A 24,815-nucleotide genomic window follows, 5' to 3' on the forward strand; every position below is an offset into this window, starting at 1 on the left:
CAGCCAGCAGCGGGTGGCGGCGGGCCGGGAGCTGCCGAGCGGGGGACTCCCGGCGCCGGGGGCGGCGCGGCGCGGCGGCATCCCCATCCTCCTCCTCCCCTCCCCCGTTCCCATCCTTTTCTCCCTCCCTCTGCCTCCTCCTTCCTTTCCCCCGGGCGCCCTCTGCACTTTCTTCTCGAACCACCCTCGTAGGCAAACTTTGATGGGGAACCTTGCACCGCGCTGGAAAAATGCCGGTTATGAAGGGATTACTGGCCCCCCAGAACACCTTTCTCGACACCATCGCCACCCGGTTTGACGGCACACGTGAGTTCGAACGGGGGCAGTGGGCTTCAGCTCCGGGTGTCCGGGAAAGAAACTGAACGGGGAGCACTTTGCTTACGATGGGAGTCTCCTGGCTCCCTCCTCCTCCTTTGAGGGGTTTCCTTGGTACCAGTAGCCGCTTAGAAGAAGGAGGAGGCGAAGCGACTCCCAGCCTTCTCAGTCTCCTGCCTGGCTTGTCCTCAGTTTTTTAAATGAAGAGGATAGAAGATGCTTCAGTATGCTTCCCTTCTCTCCCCAGTTCCTAATGCGGGGCTCTGGGAGGGCTGGTGCTAGTAGTCGAGTTGTTACTGGCACAGAGCTTGCTACAGGAAAGTTGTGTACTGGGTTGAGGTTTCCCCAGACAGGGAGTTCAGGAGATTTTTTTTTTTTTCTTCCTTATCCTCCAATCTCTAAAAAAGTTTAATTTCCGTAGAAACGTTTGGTGGCGAATTGAAGAATGGAAGGACCCTTCAGAGGGTGCGTCCGGCTGCAGCACCATTCATTGACAGAGGCAGCCGGGAGGGCAGGGCCCCCCACCATGTAGAGCTGTGCCCGTGCCGCTCTCCTTGGTGCTGCTCTGCGGCCAGGTGCTAGCTCCGCCGCCGTGGATATGTCTCGCTCCTTTACAGCTGTGGGTTAAGGGATGCCCCTGTTTTGAGTTTTCCTTCTTCTTTAATGGGGCTCACATTTTAAAATTAAAAGTAAAATGTGGACTTTGGAAAATTCCTTTTTTCCTTTAAAAAAAAAAATCCAAAAATCCAAAGTAGAATAAAAACTCTGCTATTGAGTTGCTGTCAACTTGAATGAAAATGTTGCAGTCTAACTGGCTTGCTACCTCCTTGGTTATGTGTCTGTTGGCATTTTCTCAATGGTCCAGTTAGCATGTGAATAAGACAATTGAACTCTAATTATTGTATTGATAAGTTGTGTCAGGAAAATTATATACTCCGTGAGATGATTTACAGAGAAATGTAGAACTGCTTTATAACTGCTCTGCTAGTCTGAACATACACAGGTAATTATTATTCAGGTCTGTATGTAACTGATGCTTGATTATAAAGAAATCCCCCTTAGAACTACTTAGTTATAACCTTTAAATTCCTTTGATACAATACCCAAAGTCTGTTCCTCTCACCCGTCCACTCTTTTTATTTCTATAAAGTACATGAGTATTATTTACTGCATATTGAAGAATGACGCTCTAATAGGAGTTTTGTTGTTGATACTGTTATTTGCCAGAAAAGCATTTCTTCCCTGCCTTGTGCGTAGGACCATCCCCCTTTACAATGGCTTCATTTCAGAATATAGAGCACACAGCTTATGAGCTCTACACACAAATATGTTGCAATTTATTTTATTTTATTTATAAGATCAAAGTTAAAAAACAATGTTAGTGATGATGTGAAGGTGCCTTGTTTAAAACAAAACAAGAACAAAAACACACTATAAAAATGTCTTATCCTTGTGTTTTCAGTGACAGAAATAGACAAGTGTGGTTGAAAGTTTTTACCTTACAGAATTCTATGAGCAAATATAGCTGTGTTCTTTAGGGAACAGTTCTGGTAATCTTCATAGTGTCAGTTGGGTCAGTCTTAACCAAAAAGAAACAGACATAACTGTTTGTTTTAGAAATCTGTAATGCTAACAACTGGTCTACGTTTTCATGCATTGTTTTTAATACCTAATTACCTAATTATTTTTCTATGTACCTCAAGGAAAAAAAAGCAATGCAATAATTGTTTTTTATTATGGGCAAATTAGGTGCTGCTTTGCAAGTAGAATGTAAGAATTTGGCTTAAATGTTAAATAGGCCTAATCTAATAGTTATCAGCACATGAGATATTCACAGGGAAGGGAATAAAAGGGAAGATTTTTTTATGAACCAAACTGTCTGACAACTAATACAGCTAATAGAAGTGGTGGAGAGTGGTACAGTTTCTATGGAAAACTGGTGCAACTCTCGATTGATGGAACGACATCTCTTTTAGAGGATTAGAGTAAAAAGATATTTTAAAACTCTTTTTGAAACAAAGTTATATGTATCAATTCAAATCACAGTTACATTTTAAATCTTCAGAAATGGCTCATCTCTTTTGTTACTTTGAAACATATTCTTTTTCCTTAAAAAGACTTGATTTAAATATTAAAAATATTTCTTTAACTGACATTTTTTTATTTTCCTAATAGAGAAATGCAGTTTTGCAAAAAAACCACCACAACAACAAAACAAAACATATACACTTATCTAAGCATCAGGTAGAAATATATAAATACTAAAGCAAATTTTGTTTTCATTTAAACTGTCCAGGTGGTAATGCTTAGGTTGTTCAGGTAGCTAAAGCTAGGAATAATAATGATGGCTAATCCTCATAGGAATCAGTCCCATGTTGTTCTAGTTTTATAAGTGATACAGACTATGAAAGGAATATAACAGATAAATGGTACTGAACGTGGGGCTTTGTTTCACAAACTACTTTGACTCCATATGCAATGATATTTAGTGTTAAAACATAGTTTTGTGTCAGAGGGCTTTTTTTCTTGTTGTTTTATCATACTGTGTAGTTAACAGACCTCCTTTCATTTTAAGCCTCTGGGAAGGATATATTATGTTGTCATCAGTGATAGACTAATCCACCAGTGCATCTTTAATCCAGAAGAGGGATAATTCTGTTTCTGGGCAACAGTGCAAGAAAGGATTCTAGATAATAATAGAAAATATGTTTTGCTTTGTATAGAACTTTTTAAAAATTCATTCAAACAAATATTTTTATTTCATTATTGTAATGATTTATATCTAGCTTGCCATTAAAAATCACATTGTAAAAAAAAATGCAAATCTCAGAAAACCTAGATATCAGAACTGCACAATAGTTCTCACAATAGTTAATTTGTATTGTTACACGTATGTTAAAAATGCATGTTCTTTACACATTTAACCAGGAAATATGTGCTAAACGACTAATTCAGTTGATCTTGGGATGAGTCCTGAATGTTCAAGACATTAGAGAGATCTCCCTCTGTAAAGTTGCCATTTGCTTTTTGTACCTGCTAGAACAGCATTAAGGATGTGTCTATGGAGATTTCCATGACAGAGCACTTGGATCTGCTTAAATATTATAAATAATAATATTTATTATACTTTACCATTCTTATAACTCTGAACTATCTCTTGTGTCCTTGCTTGTAGCTGCTTGTTCTCAAAGGTCCTTCCCCCCCAGAGAACGAAGCACCAGATCATGAAAATTCTTTTTACCCGCTCAGTTAGCAACACGTTGATGTGGTAATTGCTCTCTCTGGAAAAGAAAACAAACAAACCATCAAACCACACTTTCAAATGAACTGCTTTTGTAAAATATGCAGCCTAATAAAACAAAAAGCCCACCAGATTTTAAAGACAAAATACCACTTTCAAGTGTTAAAAAATTTCAAATATATGCCTATAATTAACCCCCTCCAAGTGTTATGGAAGAAAATGTCCAAAATGAATAATCCAAACTATTAAATGGAAAATTTGCGTGTTTTTGTTTCTCATCTGAGTTTGGGCTACGAAAAGCATTCAGAAACGGTTTTGTGGTATGAGATTATGTTCTGTTGTATTTGAAGGTGTGTGTATGTGTATATATCCATCGAGAATCACTTTATATATAAAAAATTTTAGGGTTTTATTAGGGCATATAATTTTATATATATATATATATATATATAATGATTATTGATGTAATATTTAAATTCATAAATTTACACCAGAGATGCCTGTTTCTGCAAACTCATGACACTTTCTCAGGGAGAAAAGCTAAGAGATTCAGCAAATTACCTCAAGATTTTGAGTTCTAAAAAATAATAAATAAAAGAAGGAATGAAGAACAAGAAGGCTGAGTCAAGGCACTAGCATTTTTCACTACTTTGTAATCAAATTTTATCTCATTCAGATTGAATCCTCTAGACCTGATAAAATGCTGCTTAATCATATCATTAGCTCAAGAAATTCAAAGGCCAATTCATGGCTAATGAATACAAGTAATTAGTATCAGATGAATGGAAGCCGCAGCTAAACTTTCCAGGGGAAGGAAGTAGATTGTTGCTGATCAGACTCTACGACTAGAGTGGTTCACCTCCTATAGGTAAAAGTGTGAAAGCACACACAGATTAACGACAAAGGCTTCCAAAAAGTGGCAGTAGAAAAGCTGGTAGGTTGTCAACTCACCCTCTGAAAGAGTGGAGATGTAGTGAAAGTGATCTAGTTCTATCTAACAGTGATGAAATTAATTGGCATGATGGAAATTTCCAGTTACATATTTATTTGGTCTTTTGTTAAGAAGACTAATCTCTTTTGTATTTAAATCTCTTTTTGTTTTTATACCTTGGATAGGTATATAATGTTTTGTATGAATCATGGATCTGTCATAACAAAAATATACCATCAAAAGAGGAAAAATTATTTCTGCTTGTAAATACTTTTCTTTCTGTACTTATGTCTGTAAGACTTGGCCTCTGTTTTGTTGCAGCCTACTGTACCTCTTTTACTAAAAAAAGGAAAATATGATTTTGAATATAAACTGAAGATCGCATCAGAAATCTGTGGAATCTGTGTTGTGATGTTGCTTTTCACTGACAATAACAGAGAAGTTAGATTAAGCAAACATAAAAACGTATTTTCCTCTTCTTTCTGCAAAAATACTGAGTATAAAGAACCTCGTAACTTAAGACTTTATTTGGATGATCTGCTTTCAGCAGCTCTAATAAATTCAGGTTCTAATTTGAGCTTAGGTTGAATCAGAAAAATACTGGATTTATGAGATTTAGAGGAATCTTAACATCATATTTTTTATTTTTGTTGTTGTTTTAAGGATCTGGTTTAAAAATTGTTTTCAAGAGCTATTTTAAAAGTTCAAGTTACACTGATTTATGATTTTAAAGAACATATTTTGTTCAATGAGCAGGTTATTAACAGAGAAAATATTAATGCATTGGAATTAGCAGGTGGCGTTCTCTTCTGCAGATAAAGATAAAATAGAACGATAATCCTACTGGACATGCATTCAGAAGAATGCGTAACTGATGAAGTACACCAGCCTACATCTAAAGTTCTAGGTTAATGCTCATAAAAAAAAAAAAAAAAAAAAAATTAGACTAGTAACATACATTGTTATTCCAGAAATACAATCTGTATTTGAATTCAAGGCTAGCATTTGAAATTTAGAAGTATAAAAGTCATTAAAGAAGGGATTTTTTTTTTTTCTGAATAATGCAATAATATTATTTTCAGTATTACTTCTGCTTGGGATTTTGTATGTGAGACTAAGAAACCTGACAGTCTCATTCTCACTGCATCGTATGAGAGAGTTTCAAGGTCTTAAGTGATTTTCATGATTCCTGATACTATTCTGCAAATCTACATTTTTTCTGCTCTATACTTGGATACCAGATTCTTCTCTGTTAAATGCTTAAATTGAATTGTCTTATTATTTTAGCATTGCATTTATATGTTCAACAATTCTTTTACCCTATTGATGTTTTCTTTTTGCAGCTATCAATTTTATATTCTTTTTTTTTTTTTAAATATGAAGCATATGTACTTAGAAAAGAGCTCAGAGCATTGAAATGATAGAAATACACCAGAAATACTGCCTCAAGCATACGTATGCTTGTTAGCAAGGAAGATATTGTATGCACGAACATATGACAGTAGATCTGGAAAGGTGGAAGTTTACAGAATATTTACTCCTGTTGGTATGCTATGATGCTCTTAATTCTGATATAGTGCATTTTTTTATTTTTATTTTTTTAAGAAAAGTTGCTTTTTCTGCATTAGCTGTGTCCTGAAAAAGGTGAATACAGACATTTTCACAAGAGCACATTTTCACAAGCTTACCTTATCATGATTTGGTAAAATGATCACAAGAAAAGAACAACTGAGGAACAATGTACACCTAAAGTGATGTGGTTTCCTGCCCAATTACTGCAAAAATAACTAAATAAATAGGAAAGAAAAAAAAATGGGAGAAGAGAGAAAGAAACAAAAGCGTTCTCAGCTGCAGATGGGAGAGACTTTCTTGACAGTAAGAACATTCTTCTTTTGGAGTTTCTCTTTCCAAATTCTTCTGCCCCCTTCTATTTCCCAGGACTGCTAATAACATTCAAAGTTTTTTAGAACATGTGTTGTTCTTAAAATACGAGCATATTCCACATTAAACATAACATTAAATATCTTCTGAGTATCCCTAAGATTCAATGCTGAGCTGTCAATCACTTGTAGGAAAGCTGAAAACAATTGCATTATGGAAAAACATTGAGAAGTAGAATGTTTTAACAAATGTGCTACAACATCTTACAGTGTTGAAATGATTTTCTCCTTTTTCAAGGAAAAGGGAGTAATTGGTTTTATCATTTTTCTTCTTATTTTTTTTTTCTTTTGTCTTTTTTCCCTTCCTCTCAAGTTGTCTGTTCTGTCTCTAGTGACTTGTCTTGAGACTAGATCTCCCCAGAGACACCTAGGTTGAGTCAGTTGTCCCTACACCTTCAAGAGATGCTTTTCAGCAGTACATATATTTGCGAGTTCATGACCAGTTTAACATCTTTCCATTACTGTTTTTTGTCAGATAGGGTAAAAACATTCAGAATTCTGTAGTATTTTATCCTTAATAAAAGCAGTACTACCTCTTTGTGATCAACAGTGGCATCTGATAGGAGCATTAACTATTGTGCATAAAGAAGGAAGCAAAGAAACAGCAATGAGAATAGCTAAGGTAATTCTGAAATACTTTCAAAGTGCTCCTTCTCACATGAAATGAAGGAGATAACTGAGACTGTCCATCTTTGAGAAATTAAGAATAGTATTACATATGAAGTAAAACAACTGACATTCTGTTTTTTCATAGAATTTTGAATGGGTGAGTGACAGTGTGCAAATTCATATTTTTGTTCAAAATGGTAAAATAAAACAGAATTTGAATAATTCTTGACCTAAGTCCGCTCTCAGTGAAGCCAATAAAAATTTTATTCCTGTGAAGACCAAAGTTTTGATTTCAGTGAGAACAGGTGTGATTTGGTACAAACTTTACTGTGGTGTTATAGAATTTTGCAGATTCCTCTTATTTGCTTTTAACATGTTTGCAGATAAAGTCTATCTCTTTCTTTTGCTATGGTACATGAAAAAGCATACTTTCTTATTCCAAATGTATGAAGGAGAGTTCTGATCTAGTCTTTTTTACACTTATTTTATTTTTGAATGTCAAAATTGTCCTAATACAAATAGCTTGTTCATTGTTTTTTTGCTTACTTTTCTTTTTTTCTGTTTTCCCTAATAGAAGATATCTCATGTGATGATAAGAGTATGTATCTACCTAAATTCTCCTTTACATTTTGGAATTAACAAATGTAGAAATATAATGGGAATATTATTTTATGGGAAAATAATTTTGAAGGAAAAATTTATTTTTTGGAAGATTGAACAAGTTTTTTGCTGTGTAAAAGAACTACTACAAGATAATAATAAACACTGTATAAACAGTAAGTTGATCTGTTTTTAAAAAACTCCAGATGAAAATACATGGTATTTTAATTTATGACTTTGTTTTGAATATACTGATTAAGTTTGTGAGATGATTGGACAGTCACTGCATTTACCCAACTGGTTTGGTTCTTTGTTAAGATGAAGGATTGTGACACTAGACAGTCTGTTGACAATATTAAGGATTGGAGTTTGGACATTCTTGTTTTCACTTCAAGAATAGTGGGAAGAAGGACATACCCTTTGAAATCTGATGTTATGGGAAAGTGATAGGCATTTCAGGAATTAAAAGTTTGTTGTGGAAAAGTATATCTAATAAATATTGATAAGGATTGAGCTATTTTTCCAGTAATAATAAAAACTTAACACGATCACCGATGCTCAGAGGAAAATATAGGTCATGAGTATTGAAATAATTGAGCATCATGGAAGGAAAGTTGTGAGAAAACAGTTTGCATACAATACTTTGACTGTAGAAAGACTTTACTGTGGCTTGGTAGGATTTAGGCTATATTCAAAGTTTTATGGTAAATAATTTTTTGTGACTTCAAAACATATTTTGTCCTTACTGGCCCTGTTTTAAGGAGGGATATATCATAAAGTTGTCTTAGGCTTAAAATGTGCTTCTGCATTGGAAATGGAAAACAAGTTGCATTAGATGCAAGTAGATTAGATTAGATTAGATTCTCTTTATTATCTTCATTTATTTTTACAGGAATATTTATCTTTTTCTTTCTTTTTTTTTTTTTTTTCTTGTAGTAGTCTTGTTTGAGAATTTTTGAATTCAGCTGGAGAGCTGGCTCTGCTGCTAATGCCTTAAAGAATATGTCAGTGGTTAGAGCTATACATCTATTACCAACAATTTTTTGCCTGGAACTAGTCAGACAGTAGCCCTTAAATTGTACTACATTGAATCTTTCTCTAAGTAGGAGAACTGTAGTCTGACATGAGCTATGTAACTTCACTGCTATGCAGGATGAGGAAAAACCTGCCAGATTCATCCTCTCCACACTTACGGGTGTGCTAGCGGTTGTGCTTGTTAAAAGCTTTTCCAAATTTTCTGTTAGCATTATACATTCATGTGTTTTTGTTACTTTTTGAATACCTAATAAGAAATTGATATTTTCCTTTTTTTTTTTAATCTGTCATTTTAATTTGCAAGTTCATTAGCAATTGCAAATAGTTATTTGTTAATTCATTTTTGTATCTACAATCAGTACCAATGTGAAAGGTAGTAGCTTTGAAGAAAAAAAATAAAATGGGTCATTCTCCTTTAGAATGCATGAAGAACTGTAAGAAAAGTAGAAAATAAGTGACTTTAAGTAAAAAATTGATTTAGTCAGTTTAACTACAGTATGAACAGGAGCTATGACTGATTTGCAGAGGAGGGAGGGTGCAATCTCATGTGGTAAAGTGTGCAAGTCATCTTTAGCCAAGAAAGAGAAAAGGATGAAGCAGCTTTAAAAAAAAGCTATGATTGACTGATGAGATTGCTGAGTGAGCAGTGGGATAGAGCTTTGAAATTAACTAAATGGCAGTAGCACTGCAGGAAGCTTGACTTCTGTACAGAATATATCTGGAGAAATGCTACTGTGAATGAGCATGGTCATGAGAGGACTAAATGCATTATCTTCTCTCTTCCTAGGACCTGTGCTCTAACAGTGCAGCTGGTGAAAAGCTGTTTAGCAGTTTTGGTTGTCGTAGGCCAATGGATCTTCATTGCCTTATTGACTATTTTCTAGCCACTAAAACCAAAGAATTAAAGTCTATTTTGTCATGTTCCTGCTATCTCGTGGATGTGGGATTAGGAAGCAACATAGATAGGATAATTCTGCTGAAAAAATGCAATAAAAATTGACCGTGGCATTTGCTTTTTAATTATTACTATTTCTTCTTTTATAAGAAGAAATTCCTTTTATAAAAGGAATGAGGATCCAGTAGTACTGTGGGTTTGTTGTTGACTGATTGTTTTTTGCTTTAACTGATTTCATTTGTTTATGAGTATATGGGTGTCTGGATAACACATGACCTTATTTCATCATAAACTTGAACCTAGAATAAATAGTTAATTTTCTCCCAACAACCTCCTATGAAGTTCATCAATTCCAACATTCATAATTCTTATGGAATCAGAATCTTCTGAGTTGGAAAGGGCCTTTAAAGATCATCTAGTCCAACCTCCTTTCAATGAACAGGAACATCTACAGATAGATCAAGTTGCTTGGAGCCCTGTCCAGCCTGATGTTGAATGTTTGCAGCAATAGGACTTCCACCACCACTCTGGGCTACCTGTTCCAGTGTCCCACCATCCTCATTGTAAAAATCTTCTTCCTTATATCCAGTCTAAATCTCCTCTCTTCTAGTCTGGAAGCCACCCTTTAGATATTGAAAAGCCACTCCCAGATCTTCCCAAAAATCCTTCTCCAGGTTGAGCATCCCCATCTCTTTCAGCTTGTCCTCATAGGGGAGTGTTCCATCCCTTGCATCATTTTTCTGGCCCTCCTCTGGTTGTACTCCAACAGGTCCCCCATCTCTCCTGTACTGAGGACTCTACATCTGGACTCAGTACTCCAGGTGAAGCCTCACCAGCTCACCTCCTTTGCCTTGCTGACTGAGCTGCTATTGATACAGCTTTCTGGTCTGCAAGGGTACACTGCTGGCTACTGTCCAGCTTTCCATCCTCCAGTACCCCCAGGTCTGTTTTGTCAGAGTTGTGCTCCATCCTTACTACCCCCAGCTTGTAATGGTAGAGAGGGTTGCCTCGACCCAGGTGCAAGACCTTGCTCTTGGCTTTGCTGAACCTCATGAGGTTCACTTGGGGCCACAGCTAGGACCTGTCTATGTGTCTCAGAATGGCATCCCATACCTCGGGCATGTCGACGCAGCTTGATGTCATTCAGACTTGGAGAGGGTATACTTGATCCCACTGTGGTTGTCACTGATGAAAATGACACTAGTCATTTCCAAAGAGCACTGGTCCCAGTACTGATCCCTGAGGGACACCACTTGTCACCCATCTCCATCCAGACATTAACCACCCCCATATACATACAATCTCTTAACAAGTTCCTTGTCCATTGAGCAGTCCACCCATCCAATCCATACCTGTCTAAGGCCTTAGTGAAGTCCAGAAAAATGATATCAGTGTCTCATCCATTTTCTTGGAATGAGTTATGGAAGGCAATGAAGAGAAGCGAATGTATATTTTAAATATGCCAGGAATTGTAGAACTGTAGAGTTTTTCTATTTCAAAATAGAAAATCAATGTGCTTTGGAATCTATGAACAATAATTTAACTGATGTATTTAATATGTAGAAAATAAGAGAACTTTGAGGGGAAAAAAAAAGCACCCTGAATTTTCAAAGCACTTGAAGTACCATCAATGCTATTAACTACTGCTATTTCTAGAATTCATGCATGTTACATTGATTAGTGTTTTTTGTTGTTTGTTTTTTGTTGTTTGTTTTTTGATTCTCATGTTTGTTATCCGTCCTGCCCCTCTTCCAAAAGTTTCAATGGGGTGGTGGTTGGTGGGTCTGACCAAACAGCTCCAGATTTCATCCTGGTGGTGAACAGTTCTGGCTTAACTCCAGTCACGCTGCAGTTAATGACAGTGGCTCATCACTGCTTCCCATGCAACTGATCTGCTCCTGAGACAGAAGCAGCAATCAGCAAGAGCAGTCAGGATGGACAGGTGGAAATTACTGCAGATGTTTCAACTCATTAGTGAAAATTCTTATGATAATAAGACAGGCAGCTGTTGAGATGTTTGATATGAGCAGAATCCAGATGGGGGCCTGAAGTTTTGATTCCAGTTGCAACTCGGTGCTAATGACTGAAGCAGATAATGGAACAGTAACTTTTGGAGACGTGGATAGAGACTTTGTTGCCTAGCTTTAGTTGAACCTGTCTGAATAGTTTTGCTGGGTATGTATGTATGTATTTATTTATTTCCCTTTTGTCCTAACTAAACAGAGTAATTATGTATTGGAAATGTGATCCTCTTGACCCCAACAGTGTCTTCGGAACAGCAATTATCTATCCGAAACATTGAAATCCTTGTATTTCACGTATATTTATAGATATATGCTGGTGATATATATATATATATATATATATTAATTAAAGAAAGTACACTTTAGGAGAAATAGTTCAAATATTCATCATTCTACTGAATCAAGTCTTAAGGGAATGAGTGACAGGTTAAATGCAGGCCTTCTGTTTGTGCCCTTTTTGTGAATAATTTTATCATTACTCACTTCCACTATCTTTTTTGTTTGGCTTTTTTTTTTTTTTTTTTTTAACATAATCATAACCTGATGTATCCACCTCATCTGCAATATAGCTGAACACTGAGATAAGCACTTCATACAGATAGGTATGATCACTCACAGTAATCATGACGCCAGAAGATCTCTACCAAAGAGCACAACAGAGTAGGGAAAAAGAAAAACAGCTGTTATATGTGCCATAAAGCTAAGCGAAAATTATAAATGAATTGTCCAACTAGCTGTCTCACGACTGACAAGTGAATAGTACAAATGTCTTTTCCAGGAAAGCAGGAGACCAAGTTCATGGAATTATTAGCCACAGAAATAAATAAATTATCTGGAGCTATAGTAATTTGTCACCTTTAACCCTCATTCAGCTTTTTAGAACATTTCTTCCATTTATGAATTCTCTGTAGGTAGGATCTGAAAGGAAGAAAGACAAAGGCCAAAAAACCCAATGACAGAAATACTATATGACCCACGCGATGATGGATAGATCTTAATAAGCTAAGTTTTGGGAGATGTGTGAAATAATTACAAGTAAAGCAAAGAGGTTAGAATTAATTAGACAAATTACAGTTGGATTTTTTTCTCCGGACTAACATGTCTGACATGTCATTTTCTATGGATTGTCATAAAAAAAAAAAATTACTTCTGGGTGTACAATTAAAGTTTATGAGACATATTCTGCCACCTTTACACACTTTTATTTTGGGCTGACTTTATGAAATGAGTTACAATGAAGGTAGAGAAACAGATTTTTATATTTAAAGTGTGAAGGTATTGTCTCCCAACATTTTAACACTCAGAATTACAGAAAACGTATTGCTCATATTTAATTACAATGTATGTGGTAATTGTTCTAACAAAAGCGTTTCTCTAAAGTGAATTTAACAAGAGTGAATCTTTGTGATGTTGTTTCTTAGTTTGCTAGTTGCTATATTTGCAGCTATTGAAATTTAATGTCTTGCTATGCAGAGCACAGGGATTTCATTTTGTCTGTTTTATTGCTGAGTGCATTAGGCAGTTTGCATAGCCTTTAATGTTTTGGTGTTAATTTATCATGGCTAATTTCCAGTTCTCAGGGAGAGCAACATAAACTAAATATAATAGAATAGCAGGTGCTTGCTGATATCTTTTCAGACTCGAGAAGCAAGGCTTGTGTCAATAAAACACCACGGTGAATGTACAGGTAGCTTGGCTGTGAAAAAATTGAATCTATTTTTTTTGACCCCACAAGTATCTTCTCTGATACATAACATGATACCATATTTGACTACATGACAGAAATATCTCTTGAACTGAGGATGTTGAGTTGCAAATGTTCTTCAAACAGACTCAATCCAACTGCATATCATGCTGATTTCATGACATCTATTGTCTAATAAACTCAAGTATGTGATTAGTAGATCAAATATTAGGGTTAGTATCTACCTCTACAGGGTAGACATCTGACAATAAAGGGGCTGAAGTACTCTACTGCATGAGATTCTGACCTACCTACTGGGATTAATGTGTACAACCAAAAAGTTCTTTTCTGTATTATCAAGAAGGTAAGATCACCCTCAGGAATGAAATGCATTATATCCGTAGTAATTCAGATTCTTTCTGTCAGTGCTGCTACTCTACACTAACAAATAGGCTCGTTGTTCCTGAATAAGTTCATACTCGCACTTAGAATTAAACTTATGATGTTAGTATGGGAAAACAAAGAGGAACAACAAAAAAAATCCTGGTTCTGAACTAACACGCTTGTTTTTACTTTTTAATAATTAAAAATTGTGGCTCAATTATACAATTCTTTTAATGTTTTATGCTTAAAATATATCTCATAAGTTGTTTTTTGTTTTCTTGTTCATGGTCATGATGATCAAACTAATTTCAGAACCTCTAAAGGCATCTAAATAGTCCAGTTGCTCAAATATTGTGGTAAAAGACTTGATAAGTGTAACCAAAGACAAATTGAAACCTTAAAAGAATGAGGAATGAATGAATCTTACTTCCTCAAGTGTAAAATACTATCTGAATTACAGTTATGAGAATGCCACTACCAAAAGTCACCCTTACCTACCATATCTATCCCAGTCTTGCCTTAGGAAAGGGATACATTTTACACCTTTAGTTCTTTTTACTGGATAATTACTTCATACGAATAGATAATTGTACATAAGGAGCATGTTTCCTTCCTTACCTTGTATTTGCAAATTTATCCTTGTAAAAATATTCTAAGAAGACAGACTAGCAGAAAATATTTCGGCTAAACTTCATTGGTGATATCTGAAAGAAGAAAGCAAACACTTAGGTAATCTAAGTGACAGAAATACATCTTGCACTAGAAATAGGAAATTGCTCCATTTTTCTAATGTTGGAACATTCTCAATCACAGACATGCAAAGAAATGGATTTTTTATGACAAGTTATTTCTAATAACGTACACTATGATGGAACAGCAACTGTAAAGAGGAATTCTGTCTTTACTTGCAATGCATAATTTCTATTACATTAATGCTCAGTCAGCATGACAAAACTTTGTCTCATAAGTATTTTTTAAAAGTCCAGGATTTAAAAAGTTCCTGTAAAAATGTTCTTAGTACTTTTAAGAATGTTTTAGCCTTCAGACAAAAAGAGAAAAGAAAAGCACATATATGGTTTATTAAGCAAACAAACAAACAAAAAAAAAGGGAGAGAAAAACAACACAATGAAATGACTGTTAAATGAGCTTGAAATAATTAAAACAGGATAGTAATAGATTTCCATATTTTATCACATTTAAATGTTGGTGTTTCCTGATCTCAGGATTGCTATCCCATATTATGGCACATTCTGATAATCTTCAGAAATGTATGAGGAGTCAACAGCGCTTTTTACTGATGCTGACTCAGCTTTCTGAGGCACAGCCTGATTTGTTTTCAGTCTACTGTCATGTCTTCTATAATGCCATTGTCTTAGCATAGTTCTTGATTCATCTGCCAGATACGCCTCTTGCTAGGTATGGGAGAGTCCCCTAAGTGTGGGGACATTCTGTTGTGTTATTCAGCAGACTGACTTGTCTTATTTCCATAAATAATACACGGGTTTCATATGTGTCTTTTAGGAATTATAATGCTAGTCTGAGTTCTTTTCCATAATTGGGATGTAAAGTAATTTTGTCTGCCAAAGAACCAATGAAGCCTTTTTTCCTCTTACGTCTGGGCTCCTGCATGAATTTTCTGAAACTTAATAAAGTCAAGGTGACACTGGAGATCCGTGAGAACCAGGCATGAATAATTTCTCTCCTGGCTCATTTATGAAGATGCTTGTAGCACCTCAGCACCCTTCAAACCAGCCTCCTCTTCCCTACGAAATACTGCTGAAGACAAGGAGAGAATTCAGTGTCAAAAAGGAAAAAAACAGGTTTTGAAGGAGTGAGGGGGGGAAAGGGAGAGGGTTGGGTTAGGCATACATAGGGAATACATTCACGTTTCTTCCATTTGTTTTCTTATTGAAAAAAAAGAACAGCAACAGATTAAAACTTTTTTGAGACATTCAGCAAGCATGAGCAATCTTTATTAGTTTAGTATCACCCTTTCAGGCACATTTAGCTATAGCAACCTAACAGGAATATTTGGTAATCTAATTCTCAAGCTGTTGCTGTGAGAGAAGAAATTAATTAATTAAAATGGTGGGATGTATAACAGCCATATGTGGTAGGCATCCTTCCTGATACTATAGATATGAACCTTAGAATAGTCATCTTCCGCTTTTAGCTAACAAATTTCTCAGAGTCTCCCTCATATAAGTTTGAATAGAAGGACTGAAGACAGGATTTTTATCAGCTGGATATTTGGGAGTGGGCTTTGAGTAATTCATTTGACCTGATTAAAGAAATTCTGAAAGTTACAATTGAATTTGGTACTTTTTTTTTTTTTTTTTTTCATTAACTGGTTAAGTTTTTTACAAATGTAGAAGGAGAAAATGCTGTTCTCTCTTTTGACTGCAGAGGGAACCTTGCATTCCAAATCTTTAACGTTCCTTTAATGCATTTTTATTAGGAATCTAAAACAAACTTAGTAGTCTAAAATAGACTATATGTTTTTTTCTGTTTTTATGGGAGAATCTTATAATACACCTTCAGAGCTATCTCTTTTTCTTAAGTGGATGGATGCAAGAAGTGAAATAGGATTTTATAAGTAAGGTTACTTTGTCTTTTGTCTTTTTTTTTTTCTTGCATCTGCATAAAAATATGAAACTTGAGCTAATTTCATCAATAGAAATTGCTGCATAAGTTAGCTGGAATAATTTCTGTGCTTTAAACAGTCTAGAAATAAATTACACTTAAAAAGAGTTATCTAGAAATGTTAATTTTTACACAATTTCAGCTTAATCATCTATTAACATACAAAATAAAGGAGATAGAGATATCCTTTGCACTTTTGAGAGAGAGAAGCTACGTTTCAAAATTCAGACATTTAATTAATCTGTGTACAAAGAGAGCTTTTTCAGATATATCTGATTATAGGTAGCCATCTTAATATAAATGTACTATATTTTCCATTAATTAAACTATGATTGAACTACATATTCAGTTAGATAATGCCTTTAGTATTGCTGAATAGTGTTTTCCTTTTGTCTACATACCTATTTGAGTATGAATTTGAGGAGTATGATCTCCTGAATCAGGGGATCATTCTGATCTGGTTCATTCTTATATTTATTTTAAAATAGTAAAATAACTATTGGTTTGGTGAACGTTACAAGATACTTCTAACTAATCATGCAATCTTTGGTGAGTTTTCTCAATGAAAAGCATTTCTTTCTACAATAGCAACATTATCTGGTATGCAGTGTCAAGACACTTGTTAACATTAGACTATATGGGTTCAAATTTTTCCTTCAAAAATACTGACTGTAAATTATCAGAATAGAGACTAAAAAAAAAAAAATAGGAGGTTTTTTTTTATTATTATTTAGTCTGCGTTTATACTTCCATGTGTGGAAAATGGGTAATAATAAACAAACCCTCCTGCAATTTCTCAAAATACAAGTACAAAATTAGATTGTACATACTCATCAATCACTGATGAGTCAGCATGCACTTTATCATTTGTAGCACATTATTATTTATAAGTGACTTGATTCTTGTGGCTATTGACCTTTAACTTTCAGATTAAAGTTGACTTCATGGCTTAGACTTGACTAAAATTTGAAATTTCTGGGGGACCAAATGTTTTAGTGTCTTCATTTAGGAATTACATTCATAATAGATTGCCAGACATGGCAAAGAGACAGGCAGCTCCAGATGGTGCTTTTGATGTTCGAAAAGTGTCTGTCTCTCTCGAAGGGAACAAAGAAATAAGTGTCTGAAGTTTGATAAATGGGAGTATGAGTGGTCTTTTCTCTCTTATGATTAACTGGCAGCATAAGATGTACAGTGGGATAGTTGTAGAATTAAACCCTTGAAGAATGTCATAGATCAGCTTAAAAAAGAATTTGTCATCTTCGTATATGAAAAATAATACAGCAAGTTCTAACAGCTACAGCAGTACAACTTGAAGATAGCTCAGATATAATGTGTTGCTTCAGACAAACCAAGTTAGTATTGGTACTTATATCTACTGGTTGCATTTATAGTCACCAAATGAGTCACCAAATGCTTACCTCCACAAAATTGTTGGCCAAATTCAAACTATGGACAGCATTTCAGTGTTGTGCTAATTTTACATGAGGTGTGAACTTAACTTAGTTCTTAATGAGGCTAAATTGAAAATTAAAGGTTCACTATTTCACCTGTCATTCAATTAAGAGGCAGTTAAGTAGAGTTGATGAACATCAAAAACTGTACAACATGATTTACAAGGAAACATAAGCAGATCAGTAGTAGTTGGGTTCTTCTTTATTGCTTTTGGTATGGGCCACTGGGAGACTACATTGGAACAGGGCAGTCCTGTAACAAAACCTTACAGAACATGTGAGGAAATAAACCTTTTTTTTACCCAGGAAACAAACAAGCTAACTAAATCTCAAACAATGAGAAAGAACACTGAGCACCAACAAAAGCATATACCTTTCCAGAGTAAGGTTTGCTACATCACCTGATAGTCAGTTTTCAACATTGTTCCCCCGTAACTTGCAAAAGAGGTGAAAATAGGTCCACAGATGAAGTCTAGTTGGGAAATATGTTCTCGTCTCCCCTGATGTTGTTTGCAGCTGTGCAAGTTGCTTCATTTTATATTTTAAAAATATGTAGCCAACAGGTTTATGAGAAGTATTTTGTGTTTGTGTTTTGTAGCATTGTTATTATTTTAATTCAAACTAGCTTACATGATGTAAATTATTAATGAATTTTCTTTAAAGACTGAGGTATGGCTCAATAACACTCCTATATATCCTCTAAATTAAACAAAACTTGTATGTGTAAGCATTATGTAGCATCTGTAGTGTGTTTTGCATGCCCTGGATGCATTGCACCAAATAAGATGAAATGCCATGTCCATATGATCTAAAGGGAGGACAGACTGGACATGAGGGAGACTGGCGCAGTATGTTCTCTTCAGGCTCAGGATGGCAGGAACTATCAGTGGTATTGTGCATGCCTGTAGCAACATATCAAGTCCAGTGAGATCAAACTAACATGCTCAAGAGAATTCATGATTTCCTAAGGTTCATTCTCATGTTGCATTGATACTCCATGGGACATTTATTGCTTACTACTACTTGAAATACTGAAATTTATCCAGATGGCTTTTAATTCAAAAGATTCTATGATTCTATGATCACCAACATAATATTAGAAAATTGTCAATTGCCCTCAAGTCCCATCCCTATTAATCAGCACTGTGCTAAGTCCAATGACTTCTGAAATAGCACTGGCTGCTAAGCAGAGAGATTACAGCTGTTACTACTGTCATCTGTGGAGCAGCACTAAATTTATTGTTTGTGTAACCTCAGCTGAACAAAAATTTTGACTTTCACAGTTATGGTATCAGTCGTTTTTTGAAAAACTTCATAGTTTCTACTGTAAGCACATGTTCTGTAGCTGTCAATGCCAAATTAGTTGAAACATTACTGGGTTATAGAAAAGTATTTATTTCCATTTTCTTTTCATTTATTTTCTCTGATGGTACTTTCACTTCTTACCATTTTATGCCTCAAATGCTCTTATTGTCTGCTTATACTTTTCCCAATTGTATTTGTTCAGTTTTTGGTAAAAAACTTATTTTTGAGAACATCATATAAAGACTAAGATTCCTTGTAACAAAAATATGGGAGATTCTAATTGTTGTGGTCTTGTTTTCTTTTTGTTTGTTTGTTTTTGTTATTATTGGTTTTTTTTGTTTGTTTGTTTGGTTGTTTTTTTATTTTGTGGTTTTTTTTTTAGTTGTTTGTTTCATAATTACTTCCTTTATAAAGTTGCAAGACTAAATTAGGTTTTATATGTCCAATTACAATTTTTTTCTGTGTAAATGCTCCATCCTTTTTCTGTCAGAGTCAGAGAGATGGATAGTTGGGATAAAATGGTTAACCAAACACTTAGATGAAAAACTAGAGCTTTTTATTTCTTAAAGACTGTCAGAGTTCAAGATGAAAATGCATACACTCTGTTTTTGCAGAAACCATTTGTAGAGAAATCCTATTATGATGGACTTATTAGCGGATTTGTCCTTGCAGTACCAATTTTACTTTTTCTTCTTTTCTTTGACTTCTGAAAGTATTTTCTTTTTACATCTATTTCTAATTATTCAATCTGTCCTTCCATATGTGTGATGCCTTGTTTGCTTCTGCTTGGAGGCTGGGTTTAAATGGTCAGTGACAAGCAGGCTTACAAGTGCCTTCTTCTATTACCTATGCGCTTTCTGCTTGCACAGCCAGTTCTCAGTCCAGCTGTGATTCAGGTGCCTTATGCATCTATTTGCTAAGGAAGAGTTTATTATTTTTTTCTTTCTTGATACTCAAATTAAGCTGAACAAAAGAATGAAAACTTCTGTGTTTGTGTGTAAATCATGTGAATGGAAGCACTGGAACACTGTCTTAATACATCCTTTAATATTTCACAAAAACAAAGGTCTTTAAACACATAAAATTAAGATTTTACATAATTTTCCAGCAAAAAAATATCTTTCATAATGTAAATGAAATAATTACTTATTGGGGGGAAACTTCAGAAGTTCACATTTATTTAAATGTTAACCTTTAAAACTTCTGAGGAAGCATAAATATCCACAGGACAGCAATGGTTTATTATTCAGAGAGAAATGTTTTAGAATCTCTTCTGTCCATGTGCAGTCATAAAAATAAGTATCAAATCTATAATAGAGAACCCTAAAGTCAGAAAGTCAAATTTCTATTTGCAAGGCAGTAGGAGAAAATAGTGCTGTTTTTTCAGTTTGTTTATTTGTTTTTGTGGGTTTTTTTTTTCCCCTTGTAATGCTGTTTTCCATTCATTTTTAATAATAAGTTTTTGTGCTAGGTGTTGTTATTTCTTCTGTTTCTTGTACTATTTCATACAGACTTTCAGATCAGGAAGGCCCATAAAATATCAGTGTATAAATAATCTATTATTATACAAACATTTCATAAATAACGCATGTCTGTGACATAAGGGAGCAAACAACTTGGAATGCAACCTTTCAAAACACTGATAAGCGCATACAACAAAAATGATTCCCAGCTTTGCAACTTTGATATGTTTAGGAGACAAAATGGCAGCTTGTTTAAAGCACAGAAACAAATGAGTATCCACAGGCACTGTTAGCTGTAAAAACAGACCATGATTACAGTCATTCCTGTAATCCATTGGGGTGCGAGGTCAAAGTATAACCACAGTGTTAGTAAAATGAGGAGAAAGCGGACATATAATTCACTTCTGAAGATAGCACTGTTGACTTGAATTGCAGTACTTCGTGCAATATTTTGTTAAAGTATACTTGCCAGATGACACAGGTCAAAATGCAGAGTAGCATTTAAAAGGAACCTTTCTAATCAAATATTGATTGAAAGCACAACATAATTATTTCCTGCTGTTCTTGACTTATTGTAGTACATGATTTTCATTTCACTGTGTGAGTACAAATCCTGAGTAGAATCTATTTGAATTTCTTAAGTATATTTTATGTGAAGAACTTTTAATGAAAGAAAATCTCTTTGACTGTTATCTCTTTCAGTGATGCTATGTTCCATTCTTTTCTGAAATCGCTTAGACTATAAATTTTCTTCCTGAAAACATGTTTATCTTTTCAGCTGTTTATTATCTTCTTTACACTTTTATCTTAAACAATGCACACTTTGAAACAATGTAAAGTAGAGGGACAAAAAAATATTTGCAAATAATCATTTGTAAAAAGCACAGAAATAGTGTCTAAAACAGATGAAAAAAAAGAAAAATGGATAATGGATGGAAGAAAAGATAGATAATGAAGCATGTGAATTATCATGTTCATACACCTATTTTTAATATATATTGCTATTTGAGTCTAACACTTACTATGGTTAAATCCACATATATCTTCAAAATCATACTTTTATTTTTCTCCTTATGAACACCCGTTGCATGTCTTTTATTTTGTTTTCTTCTGTTATATTTCAAGGAATAATGACATTGGAAAAATATCTTATATAGTCAGTGCAAAATCCCAGAAAATACAGCTGAAAATCTCACACAAAACTGGGGGGCCAGTCTTACTATACATCACATATGATTATTTTTTGAGTTCTCCAGGCTTGTCAAATGACATGGAAATAATTGATTTTAGTAGAGAATGAACAAATGTTTAAACAATTTGCAGCATTCCTGTCTTTAAGGAGTGTTATGTGTTATGCTGATGTTCAATCAACAGCAGTTACCATCTAATGATACCATGTGAAACTTACAGTACGCTACTGCTGAAAACCAGAATCATCTCATATCTTTAACTTAAATGACACACAGGTCTCTAAACCTGTAAAAAGTATACTATGTAGGGAGGAAGATCACTTGGGACTGATTGCATTGAAAAACATAATAAAATTTTTCATTTTTAGAAAACAAAGTAGCTGTCTGATTATTTTGTCAGAGAACACATTTCTTGCCTATACTCTTTGTCCCAGTTGCTGATTTTTGAATTCTGTTCAGCAATCTGGTTAATCATTACACCAAGCATCTTTTCTCTTGTCTGTCTGTAGAGACATTTAGAAAGGGTTTCTGTATGTAGTTCATATCCTAAGGGAAAGAGGACATCTTAGAGATGACAAATCATATCTCTTGTTTTTAAATAGCTTTACAAAGTCCTGATTTAGGAAAAGACTTATAAACCTGTCAGAGTTGTGCATATGTCAAAATCTTGTGTATTAATTCTATTTTTTATGCATTAATTACTTGTGAGGTGGAAGAGAAAAGATATCCCATTGGAGGATGAATTTATTTATTTTTTTCCTCTTCAGACTGCAGGCCAAGATTTTTATTTACTAGATTACGTCTACTCAACATATTTGCTTTTGTTTTCGTGGTTGTTGCTTGCTCAGTTTATTTTATTTTATTTTTTTAATATTGATCTTTCTAGTACAGGTATTTTTTCCCATTATTTTACAAAGAAAATATTAGAAATAACTGTTGTGGCAAATAAATATGTCATACCTTACAAAAATAATGATTATTCTACTACTGCAAGCTGATTTTTTCTATATTATTTGTTGTAGCAATTTTTGCTGTCCCTGAGTTACTCAGTGATTGTAATTTTTTTTTTACCAGGATCAAAATTGATGATTAGCTTTTTACTGCATATTTATGTCTAAATATAACGTTATTATATAAATACATTATTGTGTAACAATATAAATTATGCTACGTAAATAACTAATTTGGAGAGATTTTTTTAAAAACAGAACAACATTTGGGAGATTTAAAAAATATTGTTTTAGGGTTCTCATGAAAAAAAAACAATGACACACGTACACACAAAACTCCACATAGTTATAAATCTTTCAACTTCCAAAATGAAAATTATATTTTGAAGAATTTTTCACTTTTACACTTCAAAAATTTAGCTTCTGGCATGAAACTATCCACTAGTTTCAAGCAGTGTTTGGAAATATCATAGAATGGTTTATGCTAAAGGGACGTTAAAGACCACCCAGTTCCAATCCCCCTGCCATGGGCAGCTCTGACACCCACTAGATAAGGCTGCACAGGGTCCCATCCAACCTGACTCCAGGAATGGGGCACCCACTGCTTCCCTGGGCAACATATTCTAAGGCCTCATCACCATTTGAATAAAAGATTTCCTCCTGATATCTAACCTAAATCTCCCATCTTTCAGTTTTAAATAATTCCCTCTCAGTCTTTTGCTGTCTGCCCATGCAAAAAGCCTGTCTCCCTCCTGATTAAAGGGTCATTATATGTATTGGAAGGCTTCAGTGAGGTCTCCCTGGAGCCTTCTCTTCTCTCGACTGAACAACACCAGATACTTCAACTTCTCTTTGTAGGAAAGGTGCTCCATCCTCTGACAGTATTTGCAGCCCTCCTCTGGACCCACTCCAGCAGTTTCATGTCTCTCTTGTGCTGGGTACTCCAGGCCTGGGCAGTCCTCAAATTAATATCAAAATGGCTAAGAGGGATATTTTTTACTCACAAGTCTTTGCTTTGTTAGTTGTCAATTTATTTTTCTGCTAGGCTTTGGCTTCAGTTATAGAGTTTGTCAAAATTAATTTGTTGGTATATACTGTGTTCTAGGGTTATCTTTGACACTGTGGTAATTGTCAGCAATGTTGGATTAACATCCCTGTGACAATCACAGCAAGTAGTGTTGCTGATGTATTTAATACTTCTATCTATTTTAATACAATATAGCAGGTGGAAATTGGAAACAACCTGTCAGCAACAGAGCAGCTCACTGCAGGATGTAAGCATTTTATGAGAGTTATATAGATGGTAGGTAGATCATAAGAAATACAAATAATTACATGAAGTTTAAGAATCTGTGTTAAAGTGAAGATAAACAGACAACACAACGGTCAATTTCTACTTAAGTTTCAGTAAGTGAATTTTTAACTATGGCAGAAGAGTGCCCGAACAAGAAAAAAATATAAAAAAATGTTTTTAGTCTGTGATGCCTAGTTATTTTTGTTTCATTTAGATGCAGATACAAAGTTTTGTTTAGAAAGTGAATGTAAGCCAACACAGAACTTGAATATACTTCTGGTACACGGTACAGAAGAAGATAAACAGTTTGGGAACAGACTTTAAGGAATATAATGATTAACAAATGTAAGATTTCTATACATGCTAGTCATAAGTCCATAGACTTGAGCAGGTTCTAAATGCTGATGGAGATGAATATGCTTTTATTTTCTGTCTTAATGTTGCTATGATTTTTGAATGCCCAAAATTCTGTTGAACTTCTTTTTCCAAGGATGGTGCAGTGCCTAACAAATGCAAAATAAGAACATATTCACTAGTGCAGATAAGGTAATATTTCCTCCTTTTTTTTTTAAAGACTGTTTTTTTAAAGAGATTAGGGGATTTCATGTTCAATTTTTTTTCTTTCAATATGATCTAGATTTTGAATCACAGACTAGATACTACAATAGTTAATTACTCAGCATTCAAGACAACTCTTAAATGCTGTCTGATGGACAATATGTCCACACAGGGTACTATCTCAGGGCATGACCTGTAGATAGCTCAACTTCAGTTTGGTGAATTGATGTTTTATTTCAATGGGTTATTATAAGAACAACGCAAGTAACATAAGGTTTTTTGTTTTTTCTCCTGTACCC

General features: G+C 34.6%; 1 protein-coding gene across 1 annotated transcript in view; it reads left to right on the forward strand.

The window, feature by feature from the left end:
* Positions 1-230: 230 nt before the first annotated feature.
* KCNH8 (potassium voltage-gated channel subfamily H member 8) overlaps positions 231-24,815 on the forward strand; it is a 160,245-nt gene continuing 135,660 nt past the window's right edge. Inside the window, exon 1 of the mRNA XM_085226327.1 lies at positions 231-306. Within this exon, the coding sequence (XP_085082453.1) occupies positions 231-306 (76 nt within the window). The remainder of the gene's footprint in view (positions 307-24,815) is intronic.

This window comes from Meleagris gallopavo, chromosome 6 (assembly GCF_905368555.1).
Source record: "Meleagris gallopavo chromosome 6, MGAL_WU_HG_1.1, whole genome shotgun sequence".
In the NCBI taxonomy this organism is placed as follows: domain Eukaryota; kingdom Metazoa; phylum Chordata; class Aves; order Galliformes; family Phasianidae; genus Meleagris; species Meleagris gallopavo.